General features: G+C 29.2%; 3 protein-coding genes across 3 annotated transcripts; 2 read left to right on the top strand and 1 right to left on the bottom strand.

Moving 5' to 3' along the window:
• Positions 1-991: 991 nt before the first annotated feature.
• LOC105787117 (beta-glucosidase 44-like) lies at positions 992-4214 on the top strand. Its single transcript, XM_052628309.1, has 12 exons — positions 992-1016; positions 1425-1631; positions 1725-1783; positions 1906-1981; positions 2081-2152; positions 2311-2398; positions 2501-2753; positions 2841-2956; positions 3157-3374; positions 3458-3489; positions 3704-3806; positions 3937-4214. Exons 1-12 carry the CDS (start codon positions 992-994, stop codon positions 4212-4214), a joined length of 1527 nt encoding a protein of 508 aa, XP_052484269.1.
• Positions 4215-7376: 3162 nt separating this feature from the next.
• LOC128032037 (nuclear transcription factor Y subunit B-10-like) lies at positions 7377-10362 on the top strand. The gene is made up of 7 exons (XM_052620597.1): positions 7377-7560; positions 7679-7918; positions 8076-8205; positions 8649-8654; positions 8779-8853; positions 9070-9126; positions 9959-10362. The coding sequence occupies exons 2-7, from the start codon at positions 7689-7691 to the stop codon at positions 9995-9997; spliced, it is 537 nt and encodes a 178-aa protein (XP_052476557.1). The 5' UTR covers positions 7377-7560; positions 7679-7688; the 3' UTR covers positions 9998-10362.
• A 1834-nt stretch (positions 10363-12196) lies between these two features.
• Positions 12197-15297, bottom strand: LOC105786441 (protein SRG1). The gene is made up of 4 exons (XM_012612883.2): positions 14939-15297; positions 14231-14481; positions 13186-13507; positions 12197-12672 (listed from the first exon to the last, which is right to left on the bottom strand). Exons 1-4 carry the CDS (start codon positions 15179-15181, stop codon positions 12436-12438), a joined length of 1053 nt encoding a protein of 350 aa, XP_012468337.1. The 5' UTR covers positions 15182-15297; the 3' UTR covers positions 12197-12435.
• Positions 15298-18700: the final 3403 nt, after the last annotated feature.

The following is an 18700-nucleotide window of genomic DNA, read 5'->3' as shown; positions in this document are numbered from 1 at the left end:
GTGCCTTCTCCAAAATCTCGTGGTAAACTTGGATAGCAATATCAACTTCACCCCTATCGCAAAAGGTACGTATATATACAGATACATACACATGTTGAGCATAGTTAATATAATATTTTTAGTGGCTTGATAAAAGAAAATACGAATTTCGACCAAATATATAAAAGAATTATAATTATGCACGCGTGAAATTTGTAACATGTGGCATGAACGCAGGAATCACTCCAGATGCGAATTTGTATCACTATGATTTGCCACTAGCATTTCAGGAAAAATATTTAGGTTTGCTAGACAAACAAGTTATGTAAGTCCAAAAACAATCAATATTTTTCAAAGAGAAAAGCTAATATTCCAGAAATTTTGCTTAAATTGGAAAATAATTTTACTATGATTTGAATTTTGTAGCTAGGATTTTGCTGATTATGCAGAGCTTTGTTTCAAGACATTTGGTGATAAAGTAAAGACTTGGATAGCTTTCAATGAACTGAGAGTGGTTGCTACTCTTGGTTTTTGACAATGCCATCAACCCTCCTAATAGATGTTCAAAGAAATTTAGAAATTGCACGGATGGAAACTCTGCCACCGAGCCTTATATTGCAACACATCATTTGATTTTAAGTCATGCTGAAGCTGTTAAAAGATATCATGAAAAATATCAAGTAATTGTCTAGAAATTATTATGTTTTTACATATTTACGTAGATGTCTAATATACTTATTTGAATGAATTTGATGAGGTCTCTTTTCAGGCTAAACAAAATGGAAGAATAGGTCTCACTTTCATCGAGTTTATCATAGTGTAGTAACAAATAAAAGATTGGAAGAATGAACCAAATAATATATGATTCGAGTAATATATTTTTCGCGTGATTTTCTAATAATGCATAAAAATTTGTGAATATATCAAACTATTCAAAAATGTCTAAGGCAATCTCTTTGAGTTGGAGATTTGTATATTTGATTAAATTTCATTTTATTCAAATTTGTTTGAGATGAAACTACAATGGTTTCTAATTTGTTTTGATTTTGTTAAACTTGTAAAGAGAATTGTTTTATGTCTTATGTTCATTTCTTAAACATTTTCTTTATAAAATTAGAAATATAAATTAAGCGAAAAAGTGAATCGAGAGAATAAATTAAGTCCTAGTAAAATTTTTATTAGTGGTTACCATAATTTTTTCTGTTTTCATTATACATTGGAATTTATTTTACTATTTCATCGATTCAAATTTCATATAGATTCTCTTAACTAATAAAATATTGTTTAAAAGATTTGATTTTTTTTATTTGATTTCAAAATATTATATTATAAAAAAATCATTTGGCATCAAAATTTTCATCCCACACCTCTCCATAAATAGGGATGGATAACAAGGTTTTTAATTCATTAAGAAAACCAAGCCCTAACCACCATGAAGCCTTTAGTGATTTTACTATCTTTCACTTTTTTTAGCACAATTTTATGTGCAAATTCCAATTTACAGCAACATTTTGACACTGGAGGCTTAAGTAGAGGAAGTTTTCCAGGAGGATTCTTATTTGGAGCAATGACATCAAGATACCAAGTGGAAGGAATGGCTAGCGAAGATGGTAGAGGGCCTAGCATATGGGATGCATTTGTTAACACTCCAGGTTAAATGAAATGGTTTCTCTTTTCCTTTTTCTTCTTTGTGGCTATTTTTTTTCTTATTCTAATGCTAAATGATGCGATATAACTTGAAACAGGACATATTGCAAATAATGAGACTGGTGAAGTTTCTATTGATCAATACCATCGCTATAAGGTATCTTTTTTCTTTTTTACTTCACATTACATTACAAGAAAAGCATTCACTTTCTTATTCCTGTGTGAAGCTCCCATGTTCCCAATTTCATCACTACCTATTGTCTTCCTTCTTGTTTGTAGGAAGATGTTGATTTGATGCAGATGTTGAATTTTGATGCCTATCGATTTTCAATCTCGTGGTCGAGAATTTTTCCAAGTATCTAAGCTATTTGTTTCGATTATATCAATAATCAACTAATTTGTAATAATTATCATATACATTTTAAGACTAATTATTAAAAAATCATACTTGTAGATGGGACAGGAGAGGTAAACTGGAAAGGAGTTGACTACTATAATAGATTGATTGACTATTTGCTAGAAAAAGGTACGTATATTTACAGATACTTACACATGTTGAGCATAGTTAATATAATATTTTCAATGGCTTGATAAAAGAAAATATGAATTTGGACCAAACAAATGATGTATAAAAGAATTATAGTTATGCTCACGTGAAATTCGTAACATGTGGCATGAATGCAGGAATCACTCCACATGCGAATTTGTACCACTATGATTTGCCACTAGCACTTCAGGAAAAATATTTAGGTTTGCTAGACAGACAAATTATGTAAGTCCAAAAAAAAATCAATATTTTTCAAAGAGAAAAGCTAATATTTGAGAAATTTTGCTTAAATTGGAAAATAATTTTTCTATGATTTGAATTTTGTAGCCAGGATTTTGCTGATTATGCAGAGTTTTGTTTCAAGACATTTGGTGATAGAGTAAAGACTTGGATGACTTTCAATGAACCGAGAGTGGTTGCTGCTCTTGGTTTTGACAATGGCATCAACCCTCCTAATAGATGTTCAAAGAAATTTGGAAATTGCACTGATGGAAACTCTGCCACCGAGCCTTATATTGCAGCACATCATTTGGTTTTAAGTCATGCTGAAGCTGTTAAAAGATATCGTGAAAAATATCAAGTAATTGTCTAGAAATTGTTGTTTTTATATATTTACATAGATGTCTAATATACTTATTTGAATGAATTTGATGAGATCTCTTTTCAGGCTAAACAAAATGGAAGAATAGGTATTTTCTTGGATTTTGTTTGGTACGAACCTCTAACAAGATCTAAAGCTGACAATTATGCTGCACAACGAGCAAGAGACTTTCATATTGGATGGTAAAATCTCTAATGAATAGACAAATTAATCATCCTATAGAAATGCTTATATGTTTTAGAAAATATAATAAATGAAACATTTCTCAACCAAAAGACCGAAAACATACCAACAATAACTTCATTTTCTTTCAAAAATTCATATCCGAAACATATTGTTATTGAAGTATAGTCTCCAACTTTTTGTGAATTTGATTTTGTAGGTTTTTGCACCCTCTAGTTTATGGAAAATATCCAAGGACAATGCAAAAAATTGTAAGAGAAAGGCTTCCAAAATTCACCAAAAGTGAAGTGGAGAAAGTGAAAAACTCATTTGATGTTCTTTGTCTGAACCATTATACTTCGTACTACATATACGAACCGCATCAACCTCCATCTAATGTGACTGGTTACCAACAAGATTGGAATGCTGGGTTTGCTTGTAATTTCATCATCTCTTTTTTCCATCAATTTTTTTATTGTTTCCATACTATGAACTAATTAATTTATGTTTTAATTTAATAGATGAACGCAATGGTGTGCCAATCGGTCGCCGGGTAATTATTATGCAATTATATCATGAACTTTTTCAATCTATTGGTGCTTTTTACAAAACATAAATCAATATATAAAAAGTATTATGCTCAATGTTGTCTTTGGTGGCAAATTTAAATGTTTATCTCAAAAATGAAAAATTGATGGCATTTTCAATTTGTAATATTCTTAATCATGTCAATTCTAGCTCAAGTGTCTAATTTACAAGAAATGCAGGCTCACTCCGAATGGTTATATGAAGTTCCATGGGGTATGTACAAAGCAGTCACATATGTAAAAAAACGTTATGGAAGCCCTAATATAATTCTCTCTGAAAATGGTGAGACAACAGTTATTTCAACTCTAATATATATATATATATATATATATATATATATATATATATTGTCCAATTTTTATTTCTTTAAAGCAATTGTATCTAATTATTTTGTGTTGTTAATTAATGACAGGAATGGATGATCCCGGCAATCTCACATTTCCTGAATCGTTATATGACATTAATAGAGTAAGCTTTTATAGAAGCTACTTGAAGGAATTGAAAAGAGCTATGGATGATGGAGCTAATGTTACTGGCTACTTTGCTTGGTCAATTCTAGACAATTTTGAATGGCTATTAGGATATACCTCAAGATTTGGTCTGGTATATGTTGATCACAATGATCTCAAGAGATATCCCAAACTCTCGGCATATTGGTTCAAGCAAATGCTCGAAAGAAAAAATTCCTAGGATTGATTAAGAATACTTTTTAGGATCTTAATGTCGTTTTAGATATTTTTTTATCGTGATTTTGGTTTTAACTTTTCTATTTAGAATAATCTCTTTCTAGATTTATCATTTAGGGATCTTGTAATAAATTATTTGGTGGATAAATTTTAATTATATATTTTATGGTGAAAAATGTCCTTTAGCCATATTTACTTTATTAAATAAGAGTATTATTAGCGTGTTTACGTTTTGATCATCCAACTTTAAAAGGTTACAATGTGGTTATTGAACTATTCGAAAGTTTTCATGAAACAACTTTGAACGTCACAAATCTGCAAACCAAAATCCAAATCACTTTCTTTTTTGATCTCTGGTGGGGTGAACAAAACTCGATTCGAAAAAATAAAAAAAATCAAATTTTGAGTTAATCGAATCGAGTTGTTTGAGTCAACTAGAATAAGTAATTCGAGTTTTGAGTTCAAGTCGAGTTGAATTTTACAATTCGAATAACTCAAATAATTCGAATATTTCTAATAACATATTGGTGTAAATACCCCTTTGGTCCTTGTCAATTTTGAAAATGAGCAAATTAGTCTCTCTCTCAACTCAACAAAATTACAAAATAATTCAAAATAATTTTTAAAACTTAAAATATTTATAAAATTGTAACATTTATATTTTAAAATATTATAAAATTTTAAAAAATTCTAAAGAATATATAAAGATACTTAAAATTTTAATTTTTCTAAATAATAATTTTGGGACCTAAATAAATGAATTAATTATTCAAGCTTATCTTATTATTTTTAATATATATGATTTCAAATTTATGTGCTAAAACATGGAATTAGTTTACTGCAACAAGATTTTAATTAACATGTTTAGTTTTTTAATATAACTAGAACAATTTTACTCGACTCGAATTTCATTTCACTCGACTCGATTTGAAAACATTTCAAATCAAGTTAGGATGATAAAATAAGACTCGTTAACTCAATTAACTCGAAATTTTTTCACTTGATTTGATCAAAGGCTCACCCCTATTCTCTAACACTTACTATCAAATCAACATCAATGGGTATCGTTCAACCATTTTGATCGTCGAATTGTTGCTTGAACATCACTAGTTGGACTTTAAAAAGAAATTTAACAATTCAGTGACTTGCATAAAAACTTTCTAATAGTTCATTGACTTAAATAAAAACTTTTAAATAATTCAGTAACTAAAACGTAAATTTACTAATAATTTAATGACATTGACTAAACCTTACCCATTAAAAAATATGAAATAAAAAAAGTATTCGATTGGTGACTCGTCAAAATTTGTGATCACAAGCTGTGAAGTAGCCATCTCTTTACTTGAAAGATGAATTATGACAATAACATCACATTGCCATGTCCACCATTGTTGGTGCACCATCACATCTCCTTACCCCATGATTAGAAGAAATAGGTCTTAGGTACATTAGGATATAGGGCAGAAGGTATTGGAGGATATAGGGTTGTCTAAGGATCAAAATGAGAATTTGGTATTAACTAAAATTTCATTTCAAGGAAAGTTCTCGTTGGTTGACATCTAATTATGATTTTAATTATTTTATTGTGAAAAATATTACGATTTAATCTTTATATTTTAATAACATAATCCTATCTTATTGTTTTTATAAGAAAAATAACAATATGACGGTCCATAAGACGTCCCTTGCAACTTATAGATAAGTTTTCTTGGTCACAAATGGTATCTAATGGTACTTAAACTTTGTTTTGTCACAAATGGTACCTAATAGCTCTTTCATCAAATAAAATCAGTGTTTCAGAATCGGATTTGACTGATTGGCCAGTCGGTCGAACTGGTTGAACTAAGAATTGACTTGAGTACTGGTCTAGAGATAATCGATACAGATCAATTGAATCAAGCTAAAAAAAATTAATTGAACCGATTTTTCTCTATTTTGTAAATGTTTTTTTATTTTTTTATGACTTTTTAATAATTTAGTTAATTAAATCGGACGAATCGATCAAATCGAAAGTCGGTGGCCTGATCGGTTTAATCGTTGATCTGATTCTAAAACCCTTAATAAAAACCATGAAACCCAAAAGAAGTCCAAGTGAGAAGAAGAAAAAAGAAAGAAAATATAAAGTAAAAAGGAAAATATTTTTTTTGTCCTTTTTATCGCATGATAATTTTTAATTGGATACTTTAAAAATAGATTTAACGATTGAACTAATGAAGTACTAATCCGAGAAAAAAGTAATTTAAGCAGCATTTATGACTAAAAATATTTAGGTATTATAACGAGAAAACGATATAGTTTAAATACCAATTTACAAGTTTTGATGTAAATAATTTTACTCAACTGAATTAGTATCTAATTAACCCGAGACACTAATTCATTAATTAATGACATGAATAAAAATAAGTCATAGCATTATTATAGGTTGAATGTACAGCTTGCTTTCTTTTAATGACGTGAAATATTTGGAGTAAACTAATAGAATAGTAATTTAAGCATCAAAGTTTACCTAAAATAAATTTAGGGTAAACTATATTAAAGTTCTTGAACTATTAGTAAGTTTACATTTTGATCATTTAACTTCAAAAAGTTACAAAATGATCATTAAACTATTTGAAAATTTTCATTTAAGTTACTGACTTTCTCTCATCTTCTATAGTTTAGTTTTTTTCAAGAAACAATTTTGAACGTCACCAATCTACGAATCAAAATCCAAACAACTTTCTTCTCTGATCTTCGATACTGACCATTAGATCAGCTTGGATCTAAGATTTTTTTTACTCATCGATGGGTTTTGTTCCATCATATTGATCATCAAATCGTCGCTCGAAACTCGTTAGCCATACTTAAAAAAAAAAAACTTAACAATCTAGTGATTTAAAAGAAAACATTTGAATAGTTTGGTGACTATTTTAATTTTTTAAAGTTAAGCCATGGAAATGTAAACTTACTAATAATTTAACAGCTTTGGTTGTAATTTACCCATAAATTTAAATATTAATGTAAGAAAAAGATATTATTTATGAACGACGGCGTTTAGGTTCTTTTTGACAGAGTGAAAATCACCGAACAAGTGGTCAAATAAGAGAGCAGAGTAGCACATAAAAACCGTGCCTCTCATAACGGAACACCTTCAATATATTATATTTTTAAAATAAAATAAATAATAAAAAGGGAAAACTCAACGAACGGTGTTGATAAAACCTGGTTGGCTCATCAGATCTGATCTGAGTCGACTTATCTTTTTCCTTTCTTCTCCAGCGTCCGATTTTCCCTTGAAAATCCAATCTCTTTCACTCCCGCCCTTTTCCATTTTTCTTTTTAATCAATTTCAATTTTTTCCCCACTTTCTGGTAATTTTCTCCCTTTTTTTTTCTTCCTAGGGTTTATCATTTATGTTTAGAAAATTAGAGATATTTTGATTTTAATTAATATTTATTATGATTTTCGATGATTTATTGGATGAGTCAGGATTCTTTACATGGCGACGTCGGCACCGGTTCCGGCGAGTCCAGGCGGCGGTGGAAGTCACGAGAGCGGCGGCGAGCAAAGCCCGAGATCCAACGTGCGAGAACAAGAGAGGTTTCTCCCTATCGCTAACATTAGCCGTATCATGAAGAAAGCTCTCCCTGCTAACGCTAAGATCGCTAAAGATGCTAAGGAGACCGTACAAGAGTGCGTTTCGGAGTTCATCAGCTTCATCACTAGCGAGTTCGATTCTTTAGCTTATTTTCTTTCTTTCTTTTGTTTTTCATTTTTTTTATTAATTTTGGCTTTTTATTAACTGTTTTAGCTGAATTTTGTTAATTTCATCATATGAAATTTATTTATTTTTAATTGTAAAATTGGGCATGAAATTGATGAGCAGAGCCAGCGACAAGTGCCAGAAGGAGAAGAGGAAGACAATTAACGGGGACGATCTTCTCTGGGCTATGGCAACTTTAGGGTTTGAAGATTACATCGATCCGCTTAAGATTTACCTTACCAAATATAGAGAGGTAATTATCTAAAAACTGTTCTTTGTCATTTGATCCATTTTTCCCCTTATGGTTATTTTGGATGTTTATTTGTGACCCTTTAATCTAAAGTAAAACTTATTATCATCCTATATGTTAGAGGCAGAATCAAATGACTTCGTAAAAACTTAATGGGTATTTGACAAGTATATAGGTAATAGTGAATGAACAAAAAGAAATTTATATAGGTAATTGTCCATGTGAAAATAATGGCAAAGAAAATTGGCTTATGGATGGTGACATATATGAGATTTCATTTTTTTTTCTCTGAAACCAAAGGGGCCGTCTGGTTTTAAATAATTGTGTATTCTCTGACTTCTATATTGGTTTTGATAGCTAATTTTTTTATTAAGTTGTATTGAACTGATTTTTGTTTTTTGGTGTGTATGTGTGGTTATTTTCATGGTCAATTTGGGTCACTGCAGATGGAGGTGAGTTAATGCTTTTCTCTACAAATCAAGTTGCTAATTATTAAATATTATATTGCCTCATATTTGTCTCCTGTAAGCTACCTCTCTGATATGGCTTTGTTTTTCAAACTATGTTGTTTGGTAGGGTGATACAAAGGGTTCGGTTAAAGGTGGAGATACATTTGCTAAGAAAGATGTACAACCAGGTCCAAATGCCCAGGTAGGGTGTAAGGTGTTTTTTTTTTTTTTTTTCGTTTGAGATTTCTCCTGCATTCATTTAAGTTTTGGTCCTCACTCATGCATTGCACATCTTTTGTTCCTTTCTTAAAAATAAGGTAGTCCCTACACAAATTATGCCATCTTTTTCTTTGATCTTTCTGGTAAACTAGAGAAGCTTTGACATCTTATTCCATCTTCTGGTAAATAATTATCACAGCTTGCTCATCAAGGTTCGTTCTCGCAAGGTGTTTATTATGGGAATTCTCAATCTCAAGTAATCTCTCTCTCTCTCTCTCTCCCTCCCTCTTTTTATGCTGCAGAACCTATTAATGCATAAACACACTAGTAACTCCTTACATATGGCTGCTTGTGGTTATCCATCCCCTTTTTGTTTGGTTTTGGTATCTCATATGGCAGCTTATGCTTGTTAACAATCATAACCTAGCCTTTCAAAGTACAAGTGGTGAACCTTTTTTATTTGCTGAATGCTTGTCGCTTAACCTGATAATAAATAACCTAAGAACATTAGTTTGTCAATGAAACCTCAGAAAGTATCTTCACAGAGTTTAATAGCTATTTGAGTATTGTACTACTACTACATTTATTTCCAAACTACCCGTGATGATTCATTGTTGTTGTGATGCATCATCTTCCATCAATTTTGGTTTATGGTATGCTTGGTTGAGTGAAAAGAGGGAAGGACCAAAAGATGAGAGTGGAAAAGTTGGAAGTAAAATAAATTTTGAGCTTACTTGATAAGAAAGAAAAATGAGAGTAAAGAAAATAAGAAAGACAAGTATTTTCCATCATAATCCATAAAAAAAAATAATTTTAAATTGGAATGGCAAGAGACAAAATGAGAGAGATATAAGTAAACATTATACATTTGTTAAAATTTTCATTTTTCCATCTTTTCTACCAAGCACTCTAGTGAAAAGATATATATATATATATAATGCTTATATCTTTCAATTTTCTGTCTTTTCAATGTTCTTTTCACCCTACCAAGCAAAGACTTAATGATATTACTCGATGATGTTTAAATTTTAAGAAGAAATAAGATTTGGTTGGTCAGTCCGGTTCTAATATCTCTCAAACTTTTGTAGTCACAAGCCCATATGATGGCTTCTGATGCCAGGCACTGAGAACGAGACCAAATCCTACTTGAGCCAATTTCATCATCTAAATCTCATTATCATGTTTCAATGGTGGAAGAAACAGGTGTGAAAAACTGACATTTTGGATGGTTCAGATCATCCTTCACATGTAAGCTGTTAATATCAGTATGTTTGGAGTAGATTGAGTTGTGTGAAAGAAATGGTGTAAATGTTAAGAGGGTATTATTGTAGATTTGAGCTCTTGGAGAGGACATAATATTGTGTTATTAATGACATTGTTTAGGGAACTTGGTAGTTTATGTTAATCATATATTTATAACTGAACAATTTAAGGTTCAAATACAATGTACAAAGTTTATTTATGTGATTGTTGATTTCTACTCTTTGGACAATGTTATTGTTGCCAAATTTGGTGATTGTTGATTTCTACTCTTTTATGTATCTCTTTTTATGGAATTATATGATTTCTTATTGTGGAAAAAATTGGAGGATAGGGTAAGGACTAAGGATTAGTTTAGAATTTTATTGGGTTACTTTTTGAAAAGTTATGGTTTGGAAAATAAAACTTTTGAAGATTGTTGTGAAAAAAAAGAAAAAGTTTAGCATTTACATCAAAAGTATTTTGAAAAGTAAAAATAAGTTATTTTAAATTATATTTAAAATTGTTGAATATAAATTTTGAATTTTTTAAAGTAATTAATATAAATTGTTTGTAATATTTTTTAAAGTTTTTTTGTCACTCAACTATTTGAATTTTTCTTTTATGGTCATTAACCGTTAAATTACTTATACCAACGGAAGGATGAAATAGTAGTATAATAATTTTAATCCTCAAAATTTATACATTGTATTAATTTAGTCTTAATTATAAAAATAATTTAACCCTCAATATTTACACATTATGTAATTCGGTCTCTCTTTTTTATGGTTTTACTTTTATTTGTGACATTAATGGTTAATTTTAAAAGAATGAGAAAAATAAAATTATTATCTTAGATTTTTAGGTGGTTTCATTTTTGGTATATTTTCGATCAAATTTAGTTTATAGATTTCCTTTTTTTTTTTACTTTTAGGTGAAATGACACAAAGAAAAGAAAAATTAAAAAATAAAATAATTTGTAAACGTTGAGGATTAATTATTTTTTAATCAAGCCTAAATTGACACGATAAATGTTTAGGGTTAAATTGGCCATTATTCCAATTTTAAAAGTGACATGTCATCTTTCCATTAGTCATATAATAACTGGTTCCCAAAGAAAAAGAAATTGAATAATTGAATGATCGTTTTATAACTTTTCATAGTTGAGTGACCAAAAGAAAAACTTACCAATAATTAGGTGAGTATAAGTATAATATACCGATACTAAAATAACATATAAATATAATTCTTACAAAAATTAAGGAAAAATTCATAATTGAGAGAATAGCTTATTTAAACCCAAAGTATTTTTTCTATCATTATTATTATTACTATAATGTTATATTACTATTATTTTGGTATTAACCAATGTTGTCTGCTAATATTATTTATAACAGATCGTTTGATTGAACCGATTGAATTGAAAGATGAAAGTCAAATCAATTCACCAATGACATATAATTGAAAAACTTATATCATTTTGTATCCATACAAAATAATAAATAAATAAATACAACAAAATAAAAGATTTTGTTATTTTTGAATTCATAACCAATTTTTCATTACATTTTTAAAATATTTTTCTTCATTTTAATTATTATTAATTTTTTAAGTGTTTAAATACAATTTTTGTTAAAAATAACAATTTTAATTTTTCAATAATTAATAAAAATTATATTTTGTAAACCGAACAATGATAATAATTATTTAACCCAACCGCTTATACATCGCATACGGATCGGAAAACTAGTATCGTAATATTAACAATGAATTACCATAAATTATTTTATTATGTTTATATTATAATCTAAGTTGATATTTGTTAATACTAAAATAGTAATACGACATGTTCGTAATAATTATTTCATCACTCACGATTTTTATTAATTTACAAGAGTTATGTTTATACACTATTATAATATCTAAAATATGATTCGTGTATCAAAATAGATTTTACAAAAAAAATTATATTAATTCCTTAATTTTATTTAAATTCGATATTAATAAATTTAAATATTTTTAAATTATCTTTGTAACATCGTATCTAAAACAAACATTTTAACTTTTCACAATATTTTTAGTAACACTTTAATTAAATTAGCCCTAATTACATACAAACATATATTAATTACATATATTTTCCTTCACCACACATATTTATTACATTCCTTTTTCAACCCAATCATTTATTATTTTGACCCCAAACTTAACCAAATTCCCATTAATATACACAGTTATTTAAAACGCGAATTTAAACCTTGAAAACGATAGTATTAAGAAGATAACTACGAACCTCACACATAAACCGTAAAACCAACCAATTATTTTAAACTTGTGCAGCATGGAGAGCTCTCATACCTCTTTGGTAATGCTCCCAATGTATGATTTCATAATCTTTAACATGCTTGAAAAGTCTTGGTCTTTCCTCATTCACTAGACCATCTTGGGGTCCAATCTCTTTGTTTTTCTCTGGTGTGTAGAAAACTGCAATTGATGTCCTCACTTTCTCTTTGTTTGTTATTACCCTGTGAACCGGGCTCTTGAATATCCTATTTGTCATTATCTGTCACAAATTTCGAATATAAAAAGTACAACAGTTACGAAAAATATTCTCCGAAAAAATCATAATCATTATCTTGTTCGTGTTTATTTCTTATATTATAATCAAGTAAAAGTATCATAGATGACATTGTACTAGGAATCAGATTATATTTTGGTCAATTTACTTAAAAATGGACAAATTAATTCTTATACGTTAAATTAAAGAGCAAATTGATCATTTGTGTTAAAATTTTCATCCATATCTATTGTTCAAAACCGCATTGCTAATAGAATAACCATAAAGTTACATGTGACGTGCTATGTGCACATCATTTTAACGTACAATGACCAGTTTTTAATAGTAGATATGGATAAATTTTTTAACAGAATGACCGATTTGCTCTTTGATTTAATGTACAGAGATTAATTTGCCCATTTTTAGAGTAGAGAGATCAAGTCAAACACAATCTAACTTTTAGTACAAAGGCTTACATTATATTTTTATCACCATAGTTGTGTATTTATGTACGTATACCTCCATTTGATCACCCATGAGGATGAAGAGGGCATTTGGTACGGTGGGAACAGTAAGCCATTGTTGATTTTGGAGGATTTGAAGGCCTTCAATATCTTGCAAGATGATGGTGTAACCTGTGCCATCTGAATGAGGTTTTAAGCCAAGAACAATGTCAGGCCTTTGACAACATGGGTAATGGTTGAACCTTGCTTGCAATGTTGCTCCTTCACCAAATTGTTCCAAGAAACAGTTTTCCTCTAAATGCAATGACTTAGCCATGGATTTTGAAACAAGCTTTGTCACCATCCTCATCTTGCATGTGTAATTTTCTAAAATTTCGCTGCAATAAAGAATGGTGGGTTAGTCACATCTTCACAATCATGAAGCCCGTTATGGTTGCGCATAAAAGTCCGTGATCAAAGTACATAAGACAATCATTTCAGTAAAAGGAAAATTATATACAATATCACTCAATTATTAGTAAGTTTACGTTTTGGTCAAAAAGATACAAAATAGTCACTAAACTATTTGAAAGTTTTTGTTTAAGTCATTGAACCAAAATCACTTGGCAGTTAAGTTTTTTTTTTAAATTTGGCTAGCAAGCTCCTAGTGACAATTTGACAATCGGTACGGTAGACTAATACTTATTAACGAGTAGAATAACATACCTTAGATCCAAGTTGATTTGATAGTCAATATCGAAGATTGGAGAAGAAAGTTGTTAGATTTTGGTTCGTAGATTTATGATTTAAAGTTGTTTCGTAAAAAAAAGCTGAATTGAAGAAAAGAAGAAAAAAGATAACTATTAATTAGTGTAGACAGTGCAAACAGAAAATATCATACAACAATGATTCTAACTGTCTCTCATAGTGAAGAACCATTGAGAAACTCATGTTATGCATAGGACTACTCAAATTGAATGAAAGGGGAAAGGTACGAGAATTTCAATACCCTTCAATTTAAGCCATTTTCAACATAATGTTTACTTTTTGACCCCTCCAAAGTTTCAAATTTTTATTTTGACCCAATATCGATTTCCTAGTTTTGCTCCAAGGTAACTCACCTGAATGATTGAGGGTTTTGAGGCCAAAACTTGGGGACCCTTAAATCATGAGGGTAAACCGTGAGAAGCAAACGATCTTGCCAGTCAAGGAATTGACCTTGTTCAGGTGAAGGATCACCTCCATACCCTTCCATCTCTTCCACTACTCCTTTGCTGTATTTCTTCTTCTCTTCCATTGACTGTCGAAAGAATTCCCTCGTCACTTGCTGAATCTCATCAAGAAATGAACTTGGTATCCCATGATTTATAGCCTGAAACAAATTAACCACCTATTACATACATACATACATGCATACATACATACATATGCAACCTTACTAGTGGATAGTGATTAAAAGATGATAGAAGTACCACCGATATCACTTATTACGAGTTAGATTACGTTTTGTTTTTTTATTTAAAAATGGGTAAACTAATTTATATATATTAAATTAAAGAGTAATTAACTTTTTTTTGTTAAAAACTAACGTAAATGACATAATAATCAAACAATAACTCGTGCGGTATCACTTGTACCATATATTGACGTATAGGAACCAATTTTTAACCACGAAAATGAATGAAATTTTTAATAAAATGACTAATTTACTCTTTTATCTCATGTATATGAATAATTTATCCATTTTTTTTAAATAGAAAGGAGTAAAATGCAACTTTTAGCTCTAAAAGAAGAAAAGAGAACTGGGTTTACAGTGTTGAATTCCAAACCTGAAAGCAACCCCAACAGCATAGTGCTGATTTCAGCTTCTGCAATTCTTCTTCAGTGCTTGATGATGAGAGGAGACTAAGGTCGATAATAGGGATTGGAGCTAACGGGGAAATTGGAGCATTTTGAGCATCTTTTTCATCTCTACAAATGTAAAGTGATACAGGTTGTTCGCCATTGACGACCATTTCTTGAACTCGCCTTGACAACAGCACCTCAGCAAGGGTATTTGAAGAACTCGCCATGTTTGATACTATGATTACTCGGAAATCGCTTTGTATTAACAAGGTGAAGTTTTAAGTTTACAAGGTAGATCTCGAGGAGAAAAGATTGAATGAGATAGTAACGCCACGTTATTTGTATCTTTTTTAATAGTTTTATGTCCATTAAGTATTTTTATCTTAAATTTTAATATTTTTATCATGAAAAAATCGAACCTAAATGAAAATTTTGAAATTCAAGATGAAATTGTTGATGTGATATAAAACTCTTGAAAATATATAATATCCCAATTTCATACAATACTTTCTCGATGTTGAGTTAGGCAAGAATATATACACGTAAATTAGACTCTCTTTTTTAATAAAATAGATATTATATATGCATGCAAATGTTTTTTCAAATGTAATTATAAAATTATATCATTTAAGTTGCACTTAATGTCACTAAATTATTAGTAAATTTATAAAATAATCATTGAATTATTTAAAAGCATTCATTTAAGTCACTGGGCTCTTAAAATCGTTATTGTACTTGTATGCCCTTCCTTGTTCGCACTATCTACACTAATTGAAAACTTTCATTCATCTTCTCTTTTACAGTTCATTTTTTTTTCATAAAATAGTTTTGAATATTATGAATCTACGAATCAAAATCTAAACAACTTTCTTCTCTGATCTCCAAAATTGTCTGTCAGATCGATTTGGATCTAAGTATGTTCTTCTACTCATTAAATGAAAACTTTCGAGAAATTCAATTATCATTTTATAACCTTTTAAAACTGAATAATCAAAACGTAAACTACAGCACAACTTAAATTATTTGATATTGATTTCGACACGAAAGGTATCTATTGGTTGATACAAAAAGTATGATAACGACATTTTTAACTTTTCTTTCTTCGACTCTTCACTTATTTTTATCCCAACATGTACATAAAAATGCTATCTTCTAAAATGGTTAAAATAGTACATATATTTTTTAATAAAATAAATCTCAAAATTATACGTGATTTTTTATTTAAGGTGTAATTTGATTTGATACAATTACACACATGAAACTTTAATTTTAATTTAATTATACATATTTAAAGGAAGAAATACCTCGATTTATTTTTAAATTGGGTAAATATAATTATATATGTATACAATATATATACATAAAATGATATTATATCAATAATCATATATAAATAATTTATAAAAATTAAATTAAAATTTTATGTATAAAATTATATAAAATTACACATTGAACTAAAATTCATGTTTAATTTTAAAATTCATCCCATAAAATAAAATATACTTACATCAAGCATTGCTTAGCTGAAGCTGTAATATTGAGGAGAAATGTCAATTAGCATATGGCTTGTGTACGAAGGTTATTGGTTAAACCTTCAATGACATTTGATTGGACCAAATTGAAAGATAACATTTTTTTTTATAATTTTTCTGAATAGATGTTTAGATATTTTTGTGCACACCCCTTGATGACCAGAGAAATTGTAGAGGAAAAACGTAAGCAGTGATGTAATTTAATTTTGTGAAGCAATTATTTACGTATCTTAAAAGAAATTATGTTTAATTTTTTAATTATAAATAATAATAAAATTAATTATTTCTCAAAATTAATTTTTAGACCATGACCATAACTGATATTTTGAAAGTGTGTGAACCCGTCTTTGAAGATCGATCATGTGAAGCAACGATTTCTTGCGGATTGGATCGAATTAGATCAAATAAATTAAAACCCTAAATTAAGGAGACTCGATCAAATGAATTGAAGACTTATCTTGAATATCTCTAAAATATCCTAGACTTTATTAGGATATTCTTGATGTTGCATTTGTTGTGCTTTCATGGGGATGGAGATTGCGTTTGATTCTTTATGGTAGCAAGTCCGATATGCTTTATGTATCGAGATTTTAACACTTAAATTGTTCTATAGAAATTAGAATTGAGAGTGCATTTTGTAAGTAAAACAAGTTAATCATTTTATTTTACTTTTGTCAAAACCAAAAATAACAATGATATTCCTAGTGACAAGAAAGTGAATCAACATTATAGGATTGTGTGCTATCACTATAGAGCGCTCAGGCATATCAAGCCAAAAATGCTTCAAAATGTTGAGACTTGAGGTTGAAGTAGGCAAATACAATTGCAGTTCCAATTGCTCATGGCACTGATTGCATGCAAAAGCAAAACCTTGTATGGAGGAGGAAGTATCAAAGGTGTATGCTATTTGGGCATCAATATTTAAAAGATTATTGTCAATCTAGTGCGCTATTTTGATATTGGATGCTCTCACCACATTAATGGTAATATCGCTATAGTATTTAATCTCACCATCATCGTTATTTTTACGCTAATTGTAGATAAACGCATTGCCCATCCAAAGGGACCCTTATTTTATTGAAGTGTCATTATTTTATTGAGGCCTACAATAAATATAGATCCGATAACGGTGAATGTACCTTAGATTTTCCTTTATTATAAGGACCTAACCAAATTAGTCCATCCACTATTAAATGGATCAATTTAGTCCATGTACTATTAAAAAGAATCAAATAAGGCCAAACTGGAACAGAGCTAACATTATATTGTTAAAAAAATATCATTAATTGTTTAACGTAGTTAATATTTTAAAAGTTTTTATGGTTCTGTAAATGAAATATTTTGTTTGGAATTGAATTGCGACTGAAAAAAATAAATTTCAAGATATTTTTTCTACAGTGAATATTAGCTCGGTTATAATCTAGACTTATTTGGTTCTTTCTAATAATATAGTGACTAAATTAATTCATTTAATAATAGAGGGACTAATTTGATCTAATCCCTGTAATCCGAAGAACTCCCAAATATTTTAGCCATTCAATAACCATAAATTTTGCTTTAACCATATAAGATCTTGTTATGTGGCACGTGTATGCCAATTGTAAAGCTTTCTAAAACGGACACAAAGCATAAAAGAAGGCTTTATTATGATTTTAGTCCCACTATTATACTGAAATTTGATATTTATTTTTCTTTTCTTTGAATTTATAAATATAATATAATAAAAATACTTGCAAAGTAAATCAAAATCCAAAATAAAAGTCATCAATTAAATTAAATAAAACCCATGTATGATAATAGTTCACGATGAAACGAAGACATATATATGACAATTACGTATAATGAAACTCAAACTTAAATACTCAAACACTCGGAGTTTTAGCTTTTGTTAATAGTATTAAGGCAAATCTCTTTAATATAATTTGGACAAACTACACCCATAATTACCCCTTTTAGTGCATTTTCATTTTGATCACATATTTATGAAAATTTTCAATTTCATCACTAATATTATAAAAATTGATTATTGTCACTCATCTATTAATTCTCTAATTGAACATAGAGATGTCCATGCGAAGGCTTGTCCCAAAAATGAGAGGGTTTGAATAAAAATATAAGCTCGAAAAATAGGCTTGGGAAAAAAAAAAGACACATTTAGAAAACTGGCAAATCCCCAAGTAAAGCTTTTTGGCCTGGGCCCAGCCCGATTAAATT

Source organism: Gossypium raimondii, chromosome 1 (assembly GCF_025698545.1).
Source record: "Gossypium raimondii isolate GPD5lz chromosome 1, ASM2569854v1, whole genome shotgun sequence".
In the NCBI taxonomy this organism is placed as follows: Eukaryota; Viridiplantae; Streptophyta; class Magnoliopsida; order Malvales; family Malvaceae; genus Gossypium; species Gossypium raimondii.
This window is presented reverse-complemented; position numbering and strand designations above follow the sequence as displayed.